The sequence below is a fragment of the Lithobates pipiens genome, unplaced genomic scaffold (assembly GCF_037356315.1).
Source record: "Lithobates pipiens isolate NorthernLeopardFrog02 unplaced genomic scaffold, aLitPip1_a1.2 Scaffold_19, whole genome shotgun sequence".
Taxonomy (NCBI): domain Eukaryota; kingdom Metazoa; phylum Chordata; class Amphibia; order Anura; family Ranidae; genus Lithobates; species Lithobates pipiens.
The window spans coordinates 242,266,850-242,288,087 of record NW_027507764.1 but is presented as its reverse complement, the minus strand read 5'-3'; the positions used below and the strand labels follow the sequence as shown (position 1 = coordinate 242,288,087).

The following is a 21,238-nucleotide window of genomic DNA, read 5'->3' as shown; positions in this document are numbered from 1 at the left end:
CTGGCGAGAAGACCCCCGAAGACGGAAGACCCCCGGAGCTGTGCAATAAACTATTTTAACCCTTGTGTGTTGTGTTTTTTTTTTACAATTTTTTACAGGTGAATGGGTAGGGGTACATTGTACCCCATACTCATTCACATAGGGTGAGGGGCCGTTATCCGGAGGCCCCCTTATTAAAGGGGGCTCCCGGATTCCGATAAGCCCCCCCGCCCGCAGACCCCAACAACCAACGGCCAGGGTTGTCGGGAAGAGGCCCTTGTCCTCATCAAAATGGGGATAAGGTGCTTTGGGGTGGGGGGCCACACGGCCCCCCCCCCTGCCCCAAGGCACCCCCCATGTTGAGGGCACACGGCCTGGTACGGCTCAGGAGGGGGGGGCTCGCACGTCCCCCCTTTCCTGGCCGGCCGGGTAGCGTGCTCGGACAAGGGTCTGATGTGGACCTGGGGGGGACCCCCACGCCGATTTTTTTCGGCGTTGGGGTTCTCCTTTAAGTCCATACCAGGTGACAGGGCCAGCGACGCCTCCTTCGCAGGCCCTCGTCTACCTGGAGATGCGCTCAAAATGAGCGGACTTTCCTCCGCGTGTGTGGGCGAGTCCGTTCATTTCAAAAGTATGGCGGATAGTCCGGCGGACTTAGTACGCCGTATTAGTCCGCTGAAAAAGTGCCGTGTGTGGGCAAGTAGCCTGTTTCGGAAAGTCCGGCGGGAAGTCCGCCGGATAGTCGGCTACGTGTGTGCGCGGCATTACTGATAGTATATCTTGGAATAGTGGACTAATTGGTGATTGGGTATCTTTTTATTGTTTCTGGCACTTTCACTTAGTTGTCTGCATTGTCCTTTCTTCTTTCTCACTAACTCCTTTTGCATCGTATTATTTCTTCCTTGGTTTATGTAAGTCTTCGTCTCCAGGTCTCTTCGCTGGTGAACGTGGGCTTGGCTTGATGTTTTTTTTTCCTGTTTCGGGTTGTTTGGTCTCTATAATCTGGTCACCATTCAGGATTTCCACCATTATGTCACACTGCTGTGTGTACTTATTTGTTATAGATTATTATTTCTCAACCTATTATTATCTTAATACCAGAGTTGGTCCTGTACAATCCCCCGCATTCGCCGCTGGGGGAATTTTTTTGGTCCTGTGATCTGCTGCTTCCAGTTGTGCTGGTAAGTCTCCTGATCTATAATTGAGTGTAAATTTACATGTTAATATAGCGTATGGCTTGAGGTAAACCGTGCAAGAAATGTTGAAGCTGTCCATGTCTCCAATCATCTAAGGTGAATCTACTGTATGAAGCTTTAAGTTCCCCCCAATGGGATTAATCCCTGGTCTTAGAAGAACCTACCACACATCACCTCATGGTCTGTTGTCCAAGTACAGAAGAAAGATGGGTGTTCCCCTGGGGCAAACCAGGGGAAACCTCCTAGGGGGGCCAGTGGGGAGAACCAAGTGGCAAGCTGTCCTGACCAGTTTAGGGTATCCCATAGCTTCACAGTGTGAGCAGTCACTGGAGAAACAAATGCAGACAGACCTATGTGCCTAGGGTAGCCATGGGGCATGGGATAAGTTGCAGCCAGCCAGAAATTTTTCTAAGGATACCCACACCTTAGTGGACACCCCATGGTGCCAGTCCACTATCTGCTTCAGGGCGATCGCCTCATAATATTTGCATATATCTGGGAAGCCCAGGCATCCCAACTGTTAGGGCCCCGTAAGGTGCGAAGAGCCAAACGAGGGCTTCGCCCCTGCCAGATGTATTTTAGAAACGTACTGTTAAGGATCAAAAAGAAAGACCTGGGTAAATAGGCACCATTTGTAGATAAAACAGAATGCAAGGTAACACATTCATCTTTAACACATTGACTCGGCCCATCCATGAGAAGGTCCCACCCGTGTACTGATGTGTGTAGTCTGATTTTATAATGGAGAGTAGCTGAAAGCAGCTGAAAGTTTAGAGCAGGCATGTCCAAAGTCCGGCCCGCGGGCCAATCGCGGCCCGCATTCCGGTTTCGGACGGCCCGTCTGGTCATGTTCCCATATATATCTTTTGTGGCCCCCAACGAATCCCCGATCACCGGGGGCCACAAAAGATAGATATGCTGGCTGCCATGGAGGGGGTGGGACGAGTGCCTTGGATACAGGACAGCGTCCTGTGTAAAAGGAAGTCCCGTCCTGCGCTGCCATTGGACAACCGTTTTGTCCATCACAGGAGGCGGGACTTTCAATTAAAGAGGCCGTCGATAGAAACAGGAGTTTCTCCTGTATGTCTGTCGGCGCTCATCCTGCCCCCCTCCCTGTCTCCTCCAAGGCTGCAGAGGACATGAATCAGGCTGCACTGATGGTAATGGTGAGTCTGCATTTATGAAAATGTGTGGGCTGTATTCATGGCAATATGGGGGCTGCATTCATGGCAATATGGGGGCTGCATTCATGGCAATGTGTGGCAATATGGGGCTGCATTCATGGCAATGTGTGGCAATATGGGGGCTGCATTCATGGCAATGTGTGGCAATATGGGGGCTGCATTCATGGCAATGTGGGGACTGCATTCATGGCAATGTGGGGGCTGCATTCATGGCAATGTGGGGGCTTCATTCATGGCAATGTGGGGGCTGCATTCATGGCAATGTGGGGGCTGCATTCATGGCAATATGGGGGCTGCATTCATGGCAATATGGGGGCTGCATTCCTGGCAATGTGGGGGCTGCATTCCTGGCAATGTGGGGGCTGCATTCATTGGGGGCTGCATTCATGGCAATACGCTGGAGGCTGCATTCATGGCAATACGCTGGGGGCTGCATTCATGGCAATACGCTGGGGGCTGCATTCATGGCAATACGCTGGGGGCTGCATTCATGGCAATACGCTGGGGGCTGCATTCATGGCAATAAGCTGGGGGCTGCATTCATGGCAATATGCTGGGGGCTGCATTCATGGCAATACGCTGGGGGCTGCATTCATGGCAATACTGTGGGGGCTGGATTCATGGCAATACTGTGGGGGCTGCATTCATGGCAATACTGTGGGGGCTGCATTCATGGCAATACGCTGGGGGCTGCATTCATGGCAATACGGTGGAGGCTGCATTCATGGCAATACGCTGGGGGCTGCATTCATGGCAATACACTGGGGGCTGCATTCATGGCAATACGCTGGGGGCTGCATTCATGGCAATACGCTGGGGGCTGCATTCATGGCAATACGCTGGGCGCTGCATTCATGGCAATACGCTGGGGGCTGCATTCATGGCAATACGCTGGGGGCTGCAGATGGGCACTGACCCTTATTTTGCTTCACATGTCTTTATTTAAAATGTAAGATTTTTTTATTTTTATTTTTTTCCTGAGACTTCCTTTTTAAAGTTAAGGTGCGTGGTATAAGCCGATTAAATACAGTATATCCAAATAACACACCCGAGCTCATCTGTTCACCACACACAGCACAAAGGCAAGATAATTCTTGTTGGGCTGTGTATTAGTGCTCGGATGAACACACTTAGACCGAATTTTAATGGTTTAAAGAATGTCAGACAAAATGGTCGGCCCTCGAGCATGTTCACTTCATCAAATCTGGCCCTCTTTGAAAAAAGTTTGGACACCCCTGGTTTAGAGGGACGGCCAGGTCTTGGTAGATTTGCAGTGGTCTGATACTCCTTCCATTTCAAAATGATCGCTTGCACAGTGCTCCTTGGGATGTTTAAAGCTTGGGAAATCTTTTTGTATCCAAATCCGGCTTTAAACTTCTCCACAACAGTATTACGGAAGGTGTGTTCCTTGGTCTTCATGATGCTCTCTGCGCTTTCAACAGAACCCTGAGACTATCACAGAGCAGGTGCATTTATACAGAGACTTGATTACACACAGGTGGATTCTATTTATCACCATCAGTCATTTAGGACAACATTGGATCATTCAGAGATCCTCGCTGAACTTCTGGAGTGAGTTTGCTGCACTGAAAGTAAAGGGGCCGAATAATTTTGCACGCACCACTTTTCAGTTTTTTATTTGCTAAAAAAGTTTCAAATATCCAATAGATTTCGTTCCACTTCACAATTGTGTCCCACGTGTTGGTGATTCTTCACAAAAAATAAAAATGTTATATCTTTATGTTTGAAGCCTGAAATGTGGCAAAAGGTTGAAAAGTTCAAGGGGGCCGAATACTTTTGCAAGGCACTGTATGTGGCTAGACAGTAAGGGGAGAAAAGTACTGTAGTAGGCATTTGAATATCCGTCAGAACCTGGGCTTTTCTCTTTCGGGAGTTCTTTTATCACTCTTTCCAGCTGCATCTGGCATTTCAAGGTGTTTGCTAGATGGGTATTATGTTGGGGGGGCTTGGGGCTCTGCCAGATAATCCAGAATATGGCCCTGTTTCAGATCTGCCATCAAGCCAGGTAGTGTATCAGGGAGATGGTAGAGCTGGGGATAGTAGTCCCTAAAGGCAGGCACAAGCTTAGAGGAGTGAACAACTGGGGAACCCATCGCGGTTTGGAGTTCATGTATGTGGCCCGAGGCCTGTTGTCTCTTTAGAGCCCGGGCTAGCAGTCTCCACATTTATTCCTGTACTCATTAAAATCAAAAATGCCTGATTACAAACCAAACACTAACAGCACTACCTGTAAATATTGTTGCTTTTTTGCATAACAACATAGAATAAATTACTGTCTTATACCTCTTTATATTACTCCAAATAGAGAAATCAGCGACTGTTAAATCAAATACACTGTACAGAACTATTAAATGTCCCTATACTTGCGTATAGAATCTATTGGACAGCACCTATATTCACATTTTTATAAAAACAACTTTAGAACTTATATAAAACTGTCCATATATGCAGAGAAAGTATGTAAAAGGTTAGTATGAGTAGTATTAAGTCCACCAAAATTTGTGAAGGTCACAATTCAGATCTCCTACACCATCACCGTTTTCACCTTGTGCACTCCCCAGTGGATGGCTGCTTACCAAAGGTTATATGCATTCAGGCTTTACTTGGGATATCGTTTGTACCGCTCACTTAGTTCAGACCTCTCCCTCCTCCAAATATGGTCACTTTCTCATCACAAGGCAACCACTGGGGCTGCCAAAGGCTACGGTACGGTGCCCACCTAAGGAGGCTGCCAGAGTTCTCCGCCCCTGTCTGCGGAGTCCGGCGGCATGTTAGTGACGTGCAGCGTGTACATTGAGCTCCTAAACAAAGATCTTCCGGCTGCTAGTGTGAATGCAATGAGAAATGCTGCCAAGTCCTGCATGCCTGGCTCAGTCAACTTCCCCCTCACATGCTTTTTTTCAACCTTGCTCCCTGGGATATGAACTCCCCCCTGATCCCCGCCTTATTCCCTTTTGTAGGAGGGCTTGGAGATCCCCCTCTCATGCTTTTTTTTCAACCTTGCGCCCTGGGATATGAACTCCCCCCTGATCCCCGCCTTATTCCCTTTTTTAGGAGGGTTTGGAGATCCCCCTCTCATGCTTTTTTTTCAACCTTGCGCCCTGGGATATGAACTCCCCCCTGATCCCCGCCTTATTCCCTTTTTTAGGAGGGTTTGGAGATCCCCCTCTCATGCTTTTTTTTCAACCTTGCGCCCTGGGATATGAACTCCCCCCGATCACCGCCTTATGCCCTCCCCATATGGACACCAGTCCTACATCATCCATTGAGTTCTCAGCAAAGTACAGGGAAATAGATTCTGATATGCGCGTCAACATCACTAAATCATCCAAGATGTTCTCATTCAGTTGCCAGGTTCAGGACCTGGCGTCAGGACAACAGATGTATAGAGAGGGATACCAGGGTGTGATCTGAGAGGATGATAAAGCCGATCGACGCACTAGATAGGGTCTCCAGAGAGAACTGATCCATCAGTAACAGATCTATGCGGGTGTATGCAGTATGGCCGAGTAGTAGCTGAAATCTTTGTCGGTGGGGTGGAACACCCTCCAGCAATCGACAAGATGGTGGGAGTGTAGGGATTTTCTGAAGTGTTTGAGGAAAGAGAGTGGATGGAACGCCCCATAGATGTGTCCATCCGGAGGTCTGGACTGACATTGAAATCTCCCCCCTCTCTAAAATTAGAGGGATTTTAAGAAGGAGTCTACGAAGGTGAGCTGTAGAGTGTTTGGTGCATACACGGTTGCAAAAGTGAATATACAGCCTAGAATGGTGACTTTAATTAAAACTTATCTGCCATTGGAATCAATTAATTGGTTCACCAGGACAAAGGGGCATTGTTTATGTATGGCTATAGCAACTCCTTTTAGTCAGTGCAAAAGTGTGTCTCCTGTAATAAAAGAATTTATGAGGCGATCCCAAGCCACGGACATTCTACTATACCACTTTCAGGGAAGCCATATGGTACAGAGGTCATGGAGGTATCCCAAGTCCCCGTGAGGAGGGAGAAGAGACCTGCAAGTGATTGATCCATGAATCAAGGAGTGCTCAGAAAATAGAAAACAAACATAAAGACCTAGAAAACAAAGAACCATCAAGACATACACTACATTCAAGGGGAACTTTGCCGTAAGGGCATCCCAAAGTATCTAACCACTACTAGTCGGGCATCTCCACTCGGCCATCTGGCCAAAATAGAGTGTAGGTCAGTGAGTAGCGTGGGGTCCCAAATATGGGACATAACTCCTAGGAGTTGACATATGTGGGGAAAGTGGCACAGCACCAGGTGCAAGCTCGCCAGAGAGAAAAAACCCCATTCAGCATTAAGATCACAGCAGCACCAAAGATATGCAAACCCAAATCTCCACAGCAGTAGTAAAAATTGAAATAGAACCCGGGGGGGGGGGGGGCTGTGGGCGTGTAGGGAATGGGATCTCCGGTGAGGATCTCCAATCTGGAACATCAGTGGTGGGTAAGCCCAAGGGTTACAGGAACTGCGGCAGCTCATCTTTATTGCGCAAGATGACTTGGCAGCCATCTTTGGTCATGACAAATTAAAAGGGAAACCCCATCTGTAGATCTGCAAAAAAGGACAACTTTGCGCTGTCAAAATCCACGTGGCAGACATCTCTGATGTGATACATTATACATTCCTTCAGGGAATATTTGTGTAGCATGCAGATGCCATCCCTTGGCTTGTCTGGGTCATCCGAAAGTGGACGGAGGGCTCTATGAATGTGGCCTATTTCTATATGATCAGGGGCTTCATGGCCGAGAATCTGTTTGAAAAGGCCTTGCAGGGAAGGAAATATATTTGCCTGGGGCCAGTAGATTCTGGCATGCCTCTAATGCGATTGTTAACTCTGTGACTTCTATTCTCAAAATCATCCATCTGATCTATTAAAGAGTAATGCCGCGTACACACGGTCGAACTGTTTGACGTACTTAGTCCGTCATACAATCCGACGGACAATCCGGCGTACTTTCCACTGAACGGACTTGACCACACACGGATACACAAACAGTCCGACGAAAGCTTGCGCGATGACGTACAGCACGTACGACGGGACTAGAAATAGGAAGTCCAAGACACAGCAAAGCCCTGTAAATCCTTTCTGGGCATGCGCCATTCTTAGTCCGTCGGACTAGCATACTGACGACCGTATTGTCCGCTGAAACCAAAGTACGACGGAAAGATTTTTGGAAAAACCGAAATTCTTAGTACTCCGGACTGCACGCTGAAAAAGTCAGCTGAAGCCCACACACGAGCGGATTGTCCGCTGAAATGTGTTTCAACGGACTAAGTACGTCAAACAGTTCGACCGCGTGTACGCGGCATTAATCCGTTGGTCCTGGGTCTTGCAGCATTCATGAAGTGCTTGCAGGGCAGGGGTAACCACTTCCCATTGTGACTCCAATTCCTCCACTCTGCCCCCAATGTGTGCTGTATCAGCCTGCAGTGCCTCAATGTCCTGTCTAAACCCTGTGGGCAAATAGCTCCAAATCAGCTTTAGTGGGGAGGGAGAGAATAAGGGTCAGCAAATCCTTGTCCCCCATGTCATCTCCCGCCACTGAGGGAGGTATTGGGCTGGCTGAGCTGGAGGGTGAGGTGGGGGAGGAAGATGGGAGCTGTGGAGAGGGGATAGGAGAGGCTGCATATGTGGCCTGGTATTTGCCGGTCTGCGGCATCTTGGAAGTCCCTGCTGTGGCGGGGCAAGGTTTTTTAAAGTACTGGTCCAGGGATCCAGCACAGGCATGGTTTGGTGCTGAAATCCCCCCAGGAGAACTGCTGTGGGTGCGATATCAGTGGTGGGTTCACAAAGCTCCTGTAACAAGTGTCCTCACACGCTTATGCCGTGGCCATGACCCCCCCCCCCCCCCCCCCCGCGTACTACAAAGTTAATTAATGTTGGTGGTGTTGTAATGTGGCTTTACCCCTTAAGAACTGTCAAATGGCACTCCAGACATTCAGCCTTAGTTGCCTTAGTTTAGTTTGCCTTATGCCCCGTACACACGACCGGACTTTTCAACATCAAAAGTCTGACTGAATGATTCCGGCAGACTATTCGATCGTGTGTGGGCTGCAACGGACTTTTGATTCGCAAAAGTCTGACAGACTTTATAAATGGAACATGCTTCAAATTTTTCCGCAAGAACTCTGCCGGACCCAGTTCCTACCGAGAAATCCGCTCGTGTGTACGCTAGTCCGACGGACAAAAACCGACGCTAGGGCAGCTATTGGCTACTGGCTATGAACTTCCTTATTCGAGTCCAGTCGTACGTCATCACGTTCGAATCCGTCGGAGTTTGGTGTGATTGTGTGTGGCCAAGTCCGCTCATTCGGAAAGTCCGTCAGAACTCTGTCAGAACTCCGGCAGAACTCCTTCGAAAGTCTGTCGGACATAAGTCTGGTCGTGTGTACGCGGCATTAGTTTACAGCAGAGCAGGGTTTTTCTTTCATCGGGTCGGCGGTGGTGGCGGTATCCTGATTGACAAATTGACAATGTATCTACATTGGTGGACATTGTTTTTTTTGCTTTTTTTAATAAAGGAATTGTCAAAAACTGTCTCTGTGTTTTTATTACTTTTTGAAACTTTTTTGGTGAATGGGTAGGGGTACTAATTATCCAATACTTATTCACATGGGGGGGGGGGGCAGGATCTATGGGCCCCCTTGTTAGAACCAACATGTCATACCTACCTGCTCTGTGCAAAGGTTTTGCACAGAGCAGCCCCGGTCCTCCTTTTCTGGAGTGCTCTGGCCCCCTCATCAGTCCTGACTCCTCATCGGGTGTCCCCATGGAGAGCCTCTTTCCCTGGGGGCACCCATGCCGAGTGCTCACGAGTACCGCTACTGCGTCCATTGACACAGACAGCAGGACTCGGCCCCGCGTCACTGGATTTTATTGACAGCAGCGGGAGCCAATGCATAGAGTGCATTAAGGTGAAAAACCATGAAGCCTTACAACCCCTTTTAAAGCATAAATGTAAAGAGTCCTGTCACCATCCACTAATCCAAAATGCCTTAATTATCAAGAATCGGCTGCAAGCGTTAAACATTCCTCATATATCATGCAAATGTGGATAAATAAATATATACGCTACGCTTTTGAAAGTGGTACACTATAGCAGTGTAAAAAGAAACATATAAAAAAAAACTCCAATCGGGAAAAAAAAACGTCTTTCCGAACAGTGGAAAGTGACAATTTGCAATAAATGAACACCTAAAAATAAATATAAATATTACACATATATTAAAAATAAAAGATGTGTATATAAAAGCATAAACAATTATGATAATAGATATAAAGTGCTACTGTGCAAAGAGGTGCAATTCCCACTTTTATGATCCTGCATAGATTATCAGTGGCCCACTAATGCATAAAAAAGTGCTCCTGTGCATAGCATCTAGTATTATATAATATATCAATATTGCATTGCTGGGTTGTTCAAAGAAGTGCTCCTGTACGAGTTTATGGTATCCAAAAAGAGTCTATCCAAATGTAATAAAGTTCATGCTATTACAAAGTTTATGCGATTAGTGCAATAAAGTTCATGCGATTATAAAATCCAGAACATGCCGTGGTGTTCCTCACTCTGGCACTCCCCTTAGGTATTTAATGCTCACCTCAGAGCGTGCGACCTTGCAACTAAGCGCAATCAAAACACGCATATGAACCACTTCTGGGCACTTGTAGTTACACCCTAATCCTGGACTCATCAGTATGGTACCTCAGTGAGTGTATAAAATAAAGACTTGATAGTGTAATAGAGTTTTAATGGTTTAATAAACAGAAATCAAAAAAGTCCCCCCAACTGGGGTACTCACATAGATTACGTGCGCCAGTGCACCACTCTATATCAGGTAAAACAATGGTAAATACCGGACTGGTATAGGGATGGTATGTTGTTCCTCTCTGTCAGATCAACAGTGCAAACATGCCATCCTGTCCCCTTCCCCTATGTGTCTCGATACAGGGGTTTCCGTATCTTCTTAAGGGGGAAATCTTTTAAAGCACTTTTGTTGAGAAAAAAAGATTCTCCTCTGGGTGATCTATGTACATTGCAAGAATTTTAACAAATTTTGTTGCAGATTCCTACCTTTGTTATTCTGAAGAAATCACTGTTTGTTCCTCTCTGCTCCTGTGCTGAGTTAGTCTAATGGGAGTGGTTTCCTTGTTATCAACCAGCTGCTGCAGCTGTAGGGCTCTAGAAAGGAAGCTCACCCCCCCCCCCCCTCCAAACGCATGCAGGAGAGCACAGAGCCACCAGCAAGAATTAAGTAAATTCTGGAAAGAGGCATATGTTGCTGAATGATAGGTATACTGTTTAACATTCGGGTGTTTCCACCATCATACATCTAGTAACCCATACATCTCTGCCGGTTGTGACAAGGGGGAGCTGAATCGGCATTAAATCTATCTATGCAAGGATCCGGGGTCTGTCACACATAGCATGAAGAACCGCATATCTCCCCTCTGGGTCTAGTAGGGTTACCACCTGTCCAGGATTCACCCGGACAGTTCGGGTTTGGAACCATGCGTCCAGGTTTCAGACTGCCTGAAACCCGGACACATTATTCAGACTGGACCATGGCTTCCCAGCAGGGTTACTGGCTGCAGTTATCTAAGCTGAGAGTGTCTGTTACACCCTCTTTCACACTGCCTAAAGCCAGCACTCCCCCCCCCCCCCCCAAAAAAACACACACACACAGACAGGAAAGGAGAGACGGCTTGATCTGTATCTCTTACTCTCTTAATTGGAAGTCCAGCAGCCTCAGATACATCTGGGTGAGAGGTGCTGACTGCCAAGGGGTGACTGAGCTCCCCATCCATCCCTGTCTGTGACTGAAGTCTCCCCTCTTCTCTCTCCTGCCTCTGAGAGAGTACACTTAGGTAAATCAGGGTTCTCAGAGCACCCTTTACATCAGAGTTCTCCTTTACACCAAAGGGCACAGTGTTCCTTCTTACATCAAAGTCCTCTTCGTACATCAGAGTTCTTAGTGTTCCCCCTTAATTCAAGGTTTCCAGAGCATCCCTTATGTTAGAGTCCCCAGAGTTCTCCCTTACATCAGAGTCTGCAGAGTCTCCCCTTACAATGAAAGGGAACTCTGCAAGTTCAGATGTAAAAGGGGAACTCTGTGGACTCTGATGTAAAGGGGGACTATTGTTATTAATGTCATATGATTAGAAATGTTATTTAATAGCAAAATATATCTATAGTTTATACTATAAAAAAAAAATGCTGTGCACCGATAAAGTTTTCGGGTTTGACTTGAAGAAAAGGTAGCAACCCTAGGGTCTAGGTGAAGATCCAGTAGGGTAAACTGGAGGGATTTGTGGACCAGAACGCTGACACCCCTAGAAAATGCGGAGTAGGTGGAATGGTAGTAGGACCCCACCCAGGGTTTCCGGAGGGCCAGGGTTCTCCTGCAGTATGCAGATTTGGGGCATGTACTTCTTGATATAATTAAATACCAGCAACCTTTTGATCTTAGAGTTCAAACCACAAACTTTTCAAGATAAAATGGTTAGTGGAGCCATCATTGCGTTCTAGAACACATCTGGGGATATCGGATCACTAGCAGCAATGCACAGATATATACTAGCATTACATTAGGCAGTTCAATAATAAGTGGTAGGTCAATACAGTTAGATAGAGATCCTCTGCCACCTAGTGGGAGGAGAGCAAAACCACACAGCTGGAGCTGACATAGAAAGCAAGTAAAAGAAAAAAAAAATTAAAAATGTAACCTGAAGAGAAGTGTCATACACCATAGAAACCTCCATCCCCCAACCCGGCCCCCCCCCTCGAACCTCAGTTTGCCCCCCCCCCAAAACATGAAGAAGAAAACCAGGGCAACTGCCAAGAAGTTTTGTGTAAAATGGAACACCAAGAGTGTCTTAGTCCTGACACCTAGAGTCCAGCTGGACCCTGAAATCATGGATAAATGGTCCCTGCAGACCAGCAATTCTCCCTTGAAGTTCTGTGGGCACAAGCTTAAACTGGTTTCTAACTTATGAAGGCGCGGTATCCCTCCTCTCTCCACCGTGTACTTCTGAGCTATTAGGGCTCTTCAAGGTGTCCATGGAGCTGGGTGTAGGGTAAACTTCAGTCCAGGATCACGTGCTCAGTCAGTGTATAGGCTCGTAGCCCTTAGCATGGCACACACGGAGTAGGAGGGACCCAACCATAACTCTTGGGAAACTTTAGCAAAGCAAAAGGATATAGAAGGAACCAAAGCCCTCGGTGGGGGCAGCTTACAAACAAGATCATCCTCTGGGCAGGGTTTCCAGCTATTACGAAGCGTTTTCGGGGGAGGTAAAGAACCAGACTGTCTCACCATCTTGTACCCACAGCCGAGCTGGGAACAGCATGCTATATTCGATATTTTTCTTCCTTGGGTTGAGCTTGACTTGGACAAACGATCATCGGAGCCTTTGAGTATCAACCGAGTAATCGGGGAAGATCATGAGCTTTGCTCCCTTGTGGTGTAGGGTATCTGTCTTCCTGGCTTACCTGAGAACCAGATCACGGCCTCTAAAATTCAGAAGATGGAGGATGAACATGCGTGGAAGAGCTCCCGGGAAGCAGGCATTCTATGTGCCTTTTCCACCACAAAAAATTGTGAGAATTACGCAAGTGGTAGGAGGGCATGCAAAAGGTGCTCTGTGAAGGCAGTGGGGTCCGAGCCCTCCACCCCTCAGGCAGTTCCACTATACAGAGTTTGTTCCTCAGATTACGGTTTTCTGCATCCTATGCCCTATTTTCAAGGGTTTGAATTTTGGTGTGTAGTGTGCGGAGGGATGATCTCGCAGTGTGTCCTCTGAGTCCCCCACCCGACACTCAGCCTCGGTCAGCCTGGCACGGAAGGTGTCCATGTCTCGCCGAATAAGGCTAATATCCAGCTGCATCAACTCAATTTAGCCCATGAGTGTAGACTGACAGGTGGCGATCGCCTGCATGAGGGCAGTAAAATTAACCTGCTTGGATATTGCAGGGTCTGGGTCGTCTCTGGGACACCATGTGTGTTAGTGTAATGGTAAATGGTCACGGTCTGGGCTTGGGCTTGGTTTTTAGCATTCTGGAGGACTTGTGGGAGGTCGAGTTACCGTTGCCCTTGGTCATCCCAGGCTTGCGCTTATTCTCAGTGGATGTAACAGGATTTGAGCTCTGTCTGCAAGGAAACAGTCGTAGAAACCCAGCTCACTCGATGTGTGTCCGCTCAGGTGGCCATCTTGGACACCCACCCCACCCGCGGTCCACCATTTAGTGATGCCTGGTGTAGAGTTATTCACATTAAGGTCATCACAAAGGATAAGGGGCATTCTTTATGTCTGGAGGGAAAGAGATTTAACCTCCAAATACAGAAAGGCTTCTTCATTGTAAGAGTTGTGAAAATGCGGAATGGATTCAGCTCAGGGCTCACATAGATCCCCTCAAGAGCTGGGGTTCTGGTCAGCTCAGTATATTGCTTAATCAACTGAAAAATCTTGCGAGCTACCATTCCACTAACCTAAGGATCCAATAAAACAACCCTCATGTGTGAGGAGGTGTCTTGATTACTTTCAGCTGCCAGACACACTCATATAAACACACTCATATAAACTGTGTTGAAAAAGATAAATAAAATAAACCTGTGCCGCGCTGTGTATACCTTTGTGCAAATATTAATATCCAATGTGCCAATACATGAAGTGCAAATATATATATATATAGTGACTATGAATGTACTATCTGTATTATATATAGTTCTCTTTATGGCAACCTATATGTTAGCAAATGCTAAACCAGACAAGTGTCTCTGCACACATATATAAATGATTGAATATATTGCAAATATAAAAAAAAAATACACATCAAACAATCTTAAACATTGTGCTGTGCACTCAACCGCAATACACAATCTACAATATAAGTGCTAATAGAAGACACTTCTTCAGTGTTATATAAATAATAAATAAATAATTGGATATGATTAGTGCTAATATCATAGGTGTAAATAATGTCCATATAGGTATAATATATAGCCAGTGCTCCAAAACAAAATCCACAGTGATATGTGACTTTACTTCACAGTTTTAAATTTTCAGTGACTTCCCACACGTGCTCCCCCCATCCCCCCGTGTGTCTGTGCTCACCTCAGAAATTTTGACCTCACACCTAAGTTTGGTCAAATATATGCAGTAGAACCAACACTGGGTTCAGGGTTAGTGGACTCTGTGGAATGCCAATCTCCCCACTGTGGATGTCCACGATAGATAGATAGATAGATAGATAGATAGATAGATAGATAGATAGATAGATAGATAGATAGATATTATAGTAGAGAGGTGACCCCGTGTCATTAGTACCTTCAGCCTGGCTCTTACAAAGACAGGCATGATGATTGCACTCCCAGGGGTGGACTGACAACTCATGGGGCCCCCAGTCAATCAGAGATTATGGGGCCACATGGTATATACAAACACACACACACACAGTATACAATCACACAGCATACACACACATGTTTATATTGGCTGAGAAGGTACTGGAGAGGTGGGGCAGCTATAATCTCAGGATTTTTAGACCAAAAGGATGTCAGTAAGGGACATTTCAGAGACAGATGTAAAACTGAGGCTAGCAACCCTGATGGGGCCCGCTAGTGGCATGGGGCTCTTGGGAAGTGCCCGAGTGGCCCAATGGTCAGTCCGCCTCTGTGCACACCTGTGGGTTGGGTGTATATTCCACTCAGGAAGAGAGCTCAGGGCTCACACTTGGGAACAGCTCCACCCTACAGGCAAGTGGCCTGGTGTAGGAGTCGGGAGGGCTTTCAGGTGGAGATGGTTCCACGAAAGAGAGACAGGTGTGTATGTATGCAGGAGGCAGATGTGGCCTGCGACCAAGCAGCATGCAGCTGAGCAAGTAAGCTCCAGGAGGGAGTTTGACTAAGCAAGAGTGAGTGAGCCAGGAGGCTAAAGTTTTTCTTTTTTACAATGATGGTGGAACCCCCTGCGAGGGAAGACTTTCTGTGAAGTTTGTTTCATTTTAATAAAACTGGTCTGTCATGCCCTTAAAAAATATAGTCTGGACTGACCGGTGTTCCTGAAAATGAATAAACCAATTGAGCATAATCACCCCAGATCGTTATAATGTATAGATTATATATATAATTGAGGGCATCCACAGTGGTGGGATTGGCATTCCACAGAGTCCACTAACCCTGAACCCAGTGTTGGTTCTACTGCATATTTTTGACCAAACTTGGGGGGGGGTCAAAATTTCTTAGGTGAGCGCAGACACACGGGAGGGGACACGTGTTTGGAATCACTGAAAGTCACATATCACTGCAGATTCTGTTTTGGAGCACTGGATATATATATATATATATATATATATATATATATATATATATATATATTATACCTATATGGCACTAATCATATCCAGTTATTTATTTATGGTTTATATAACTGCAAAAGTGACTTTTATTAACACTTATATTGTAGATTGTGCTGTGCATTCAACCGCAATACACAATGTATAAGATTGTTTGATGTGTATTTTTTTTTTATATTTGCAATATATTTAATCATTTATATATGTGTGCAGACACTTGTATGGTTTAGCATTTGCACATTTAGACAGTTTAGACATTAATGGCTGTGTGTTGAGTTATTTTGAGGGGACAGCTAATGTACACTGTTATACAAGCTGTACACTCACTACTTTACATTGTAACAAAGTGGCATTTCTTCAGTGTTGTCACATGAAAAGATATAATAAAATATTTACAAAAATGTAAGGGTGTACTCACTTTTGTCAGATACTGTACATGGGATACTTTCAGCTCCATTACAATATTAACCACACTGTAATAGTCTGAAAGAGACCAGTAAAAATAGAGCCAGAGCTGGCACCGCCAGCCATAACTCCCATAGTTTAGAAAATGTATTCGTTGTGCCCCTATTGCGGTAAATCTGTTGTTCCTTCAAGAAGGTATAATTTACCTGGAGATGCCATTCCTCGAATGAGGGGGGGACTGGGAGACAACCACTCATAGCAATGCTTTTTCACGCTATAAACAGTAATCTGTTAATTGGTATTAATATCTCAGGTGAAAAGAATCTCCTCATCATGTTAACCCAATGAGCAGATCTTACGGTATGATCCAGGTCAATGTGGGTATGAAAAGCACCATTAATTGTGTTCACCACAGTTTGCCAGTATCTGACCAATTTGGGGCACTTTCAAAGCATATGGAGTAAACTGCTGGATATTGTTGGCATGGTGAGCACTCCTGGTTGTCCCGCCTGCCCCACTTAAATAACTTTAATGGAATCCTATATGTTCTATGTATAATAAACAATTGGGACAAGTATGGGAAGATGATAGGGATACAGAGGGCACCCTCTCTAAAATAGTTTGCCAAGCATCATCTGATAAATCAACCGGGTCTTTTTACCACCCTCTCCTGCCTGGACTCAGAAATATTTTGATAATTTAATGGTTCTTCATGAATTAGAGTTTTTAAGAGTTGTCTAAACTGTTGGTTTATATGAATATTTGTTTATTATAGTTATTATTATTATTATTTAATGTATGAATATTTTTAGAAGTAATATTAATATTACATAACTGAAATGTTGTTATGAAATTAGAGGGACCTACTTGTCACATGCTATTAAGGCTATGTGGATATAGTGACTGCAGTACTGATTTTGATGAGCATTTTTAGCTTTCTGAAGAGAAAGCAAAGAACTGTCTGCTAAATGTTTAATTCAGTCAAACATAAAAATGATTTGGAGCTGTAGGTTTTGAAGATAAGATGGAAGATTTATTTTTTCTCTTCTCTTCAGCCATTCAGCTGTGAGTTTCGTTTGAACTTTTTAATTTCAGGAAGAAATGTATTTTTTAGCCTTTCATTCCTGTTGGAATGTATGATCTATCTGCATAACTGAAGTTATTTTGTTATGAATTTACAGACGGGCTTACTTGTTGCATGCTATCAAGGCTATGTGGATATAGTGATCGCGTTATCTCAGTGTCCTTACATTGATGTCAACTGGCAAGATAATGATGGGAATACATCTCTCATAACAGCCGCACAAGCAGGTAGGTATTGCTTCCTTAGGACTAATGTATTCCCTGCTTCCAGTAACAGTTAATACTTCATATGGGAATTAATCACAAACTTAACACTTTATTTATCAAGTTTCTCATCAATCAAAATATTTTAACAAAAATATTAGAGAAACTGTAACATTAAAGCATTTGAAAGTCAAAGGAATAAAAATGAAAGCTTGCGAAGAATGTTTAATCTTCATGAAGAGTACAACATTGAATCTGTGAATTACATAAGGTAATATCCAAGTTTGAATATTAACCACTTTCAGACCGGACCATTTTGCTGGCTTAAGACCAGACCACTTTTTGCGATTCGGCACTGCGTCACTTTAACTGACAATTGCGCGGTCATGTGACATGGCTCCCAAACAAAATTGACGTCCTTTTTTTCCCACAAATAGAGCTTTCTTTTGGTGGTATTTGATCACCCCTGCGGTTTTTATTTTTTGCGCTATAAACAAAAATAGAGCGACAATTTTGAAAAAAACTCATCATTTTTTACTTTTTGTTATAATAAATATCCCCCAAAAATATATAAAAAAACATTTCTTTCCCTCGGTTTAGGCCGATACATATTCTTCTACATATTTTTGGTAAAAAAAAATCGCAATAAGCGATTGATTGGTTTGCGCAAAAGTTATACCGTTTACAAAATAGGGGATAGTTTTATGGCATTTTTATTAATAATTATTTTTTTTACTAGTAATGGTGGCAATCAGCGATTTTTATTGTGACTGCGACATTGTGGCAGACACATCGGACATTTTTGACACATTTTTGGGACCATTGTCATTTATACAGCAATCAATGCTATACAAATGCATTGATTCCTGTGTAAATGACACTGCCAGTGAAGGGGTTAACCAGGGGGTGTCAGTATAGGGGTTAAGTGTTCCTAGGAGCGTGTTACTAACTGCGGGGGGCTGGGCTTTGTGTTAGTGAACACTGATCAGCAGAGATCAGCGTCACTTGTTGCTAGGCAGAACGGGGAGATTCCCCGTTCAGCCGCCCCGTGAGATGATCGCGGGTATTCCCGCGGCGATCGAGTCCGCTGGACCCGCGACTGGACTCAGGGGGGTCCCCGACCGGCATGCGAGCGCGCCGCCGGTGGCGCGCACGCGATGGCAGGGCAGCATTTAAAAATGGACGTACCTGTACGCCAATATCCCGTGCCATTCTGCCGACGTACATCGGCGTGCACCGGTCGGGAACTGGTTAAAAATGGTGATGATATAAACACTCACACAGACACAACTTCAGAAAATTCTGAAAATACATACATACCTTCACACAGGTTGAACTGGATAAACCGGTGTTTTCATTTACTCATACAAACTACCGTGTTTCCCCGATAGTAAGACACCCCCGATTGTAAGACGTATCGGGAGTTTCAGAGGGGTCGGCTAATATAAGCCGTACCCAGAAAGTAAGACATATGTCTTACTTTCTGGGAAACACGGGGGTATTGCCGCCTCCAGTGGCGTACTAAGAGTGGGGCGGGGGGTGCGGGCCGCACCGGGTGCCACACCCTGGGGGGGGTGCCAGGCCAGCGCCCTCCCCCTCCGACTGAAGAGACAGCGCCGTTCTGATCAGTCTCGGGCAGCGGCTGTCACTCACAGCCGAGCAGAGTGAAGCCGCCTCCCCCTCCTCTTGTATGGCTACACAGTGCTGTCCATGAAGGAGAAGGAGGGGTAGGCGGCTTCACTGAAGCCGCCTCCCCCTCCTCCTCCTCCTCCATACACAGCACTGTGTAGCCATACAAGAGGAGGGGGAGGTGGCTTCACTCTGCTCGGCTGTGAGTGACAGCCCCTGCCCGAGACTGATCAGAACGGCGCGACGCAACCACAGAGAAGGGGATTATTGCGCCAGGTCCCGGATCACTGCCGACAGGTGTCACTGGCTCTGTGTCCTCCCGGTACAGGTCAGTGCTGGTCATACAGAGAGAGACCAAGGAGGGGGAGGGGGGGTGTGAAGAGATTCTCTGCAGCTCTTATTATGTAACCGCAAGATGCAGCTGAGGAGGACTACAAGTCCCAACATACCGGGCTGTGTGGGCTTACAGTTCTCCTCTGCTGAGCATAGCAGCTTTGTATGCTTGGACTTGTAGTCCTCCATAGTGCAGCCTTGCATGCTGGGACTTGTAGGCCTCCTCTGTAGTACAGTGCAGCCTTGCATGCTGGGACTTGTAGTCCTCTGTAATGCAGTGCAGCCTTGCTTGCTGGGACTTGTAGTCCTCTTCTGTAGCGCAGTGCAGCTCTGCATGCTGGGATTTTTTTCCAATATAAGACATACCCCGAAAGTAAGACATAGTGGGGCTTTTGGGGATAAAAAGAAAGTAAGACACTGTCTTACTTTCGGGGAAACACAGTATGTAACTATGTGGCTGAACTAGGGTTTTGTAGCGTGGAAGAATTTGTTTTCTCTCTTGAGTAAATATTCTTTTTAATGCATGTCCGTGATCTACTAGGATCCCCAGATTTTAAAAGGTAGATCTGTCAAGAACAGTCTTTCATAAACCCATGGTGGTTATTACTACTAATGATATTTTTTTACATTTGCAAATTCTTGAATATAGCCCCATACCATTACTTCAAATAGTGTACATGCTATTGATGTTAGGGCTGTCTGGTCTGTAGTACCCAGTTATATCTCAGCACTGTTTTGCATACTGGTATTATCGATACTGGTACGTATCGATAAATATACACCCCCTTGGAGGGGTGGAGCCATGATTCGTGGTGTTTCACAGTTAGAGACCTACTGGATATATACGATCCGATCCCATTTCCCGTTTGGTTTAAATATAGAATGGGACATTAATGCGTTCATCAATGATGGGTAGGTTAAAAAATGGCCTTATGTGAACATAGGTTTTTCTGTATATTTTATTTTCTGTGTAGCTGCTATTTATGTAATGTATGGTTCCTGGGATAGAATTCTATCTGCCTTTTGTGTCAACGCATTGGTTTCTATGTGCCTACTGACATACAGTAAATTATGGTGTGTCTTATATGCCCATATGTGTATTACCATGTATATATTTATTCTTGGTAATTTCTGGGATTTAAGGTCCACTTTACTGAGTTTGTGGTAAAAATCTTTTTCCTGAAAGGCTCCATGGCAGCATACGTGTGGGTAGCCCCGCCTCCACGATTACCCAATAGGACCCAACTCCCATAAATCTTTGCTCCTGGCCACTATCAGTGTTCCTTTTTTGTCCTCCCCAGTAGGACCAGATGGTTTCTTTCCTGGAAATAAAACTTCACGACGATCGATTGGCTGATTGACTGAGAAATTTTCCTCCGATAGGCCCTGACTGTTAAGCAGGGTATGGAGAGTATTTGCAGAGTAGCGCTGAAGAAAGGATTTCCTACCTGAGTGCGCACGGTCTGTGTCCCGTTGTTATGGGTGACCATTATCTGCTGGAGGTATGGCGTGTGTGTTCCAGTCCGTTCGGCCAGGTGATCGTTGGTGGAGTGGTGAGCCTTTTATCTATCCATGGCAGCATTGTATTTGTGTGTATTTCTTTTGTTTGTCTTGCGGTCTCCTCCATGCCGTTTGCGTTCGCTTCCGCGTTCCAGCAAACCTCTCTCCTACTTCCGGGTTATGCAGGCGTTCTGCGCATGTGCGAACCCGGTATGAGACCGAGGCTTGGTTCCCGCGCATGCGCGCGAGCGCCTCGCGTCTGACGTCGGCGATGACGTCACGGGCGCCAAATTTAAAAGGCTTTGGAAGCTGTCAGAACCCTGG

The 21,238-nt window shown here is 45.7% G+C and overlaps 1 protein-coding gene across 2 annotated transcripts in view; it reads left to right on the top strand.

Moving 5' to 3' along the window:
- Positions 1-21,238, top strand: part of ANKRD33B (ankyrin repeat domain 33B) — a 154,605-nt gene that overhangs the window by 70,072 nt on the left and 63,295 nt on the right. For both annotated transcript variants that reach the window (XM_077491856.1, XM_077491857.1), the window contains exon 3: positions 17,347-17,476. In XM_077491856.1, the coding sequence (XP_077347982.1) occupies positions 17,347-17,476 (130 nt within the window). The remainder of the gene's footprint in view (positions 1-17,346; positions 17,477-21,238) is intronic.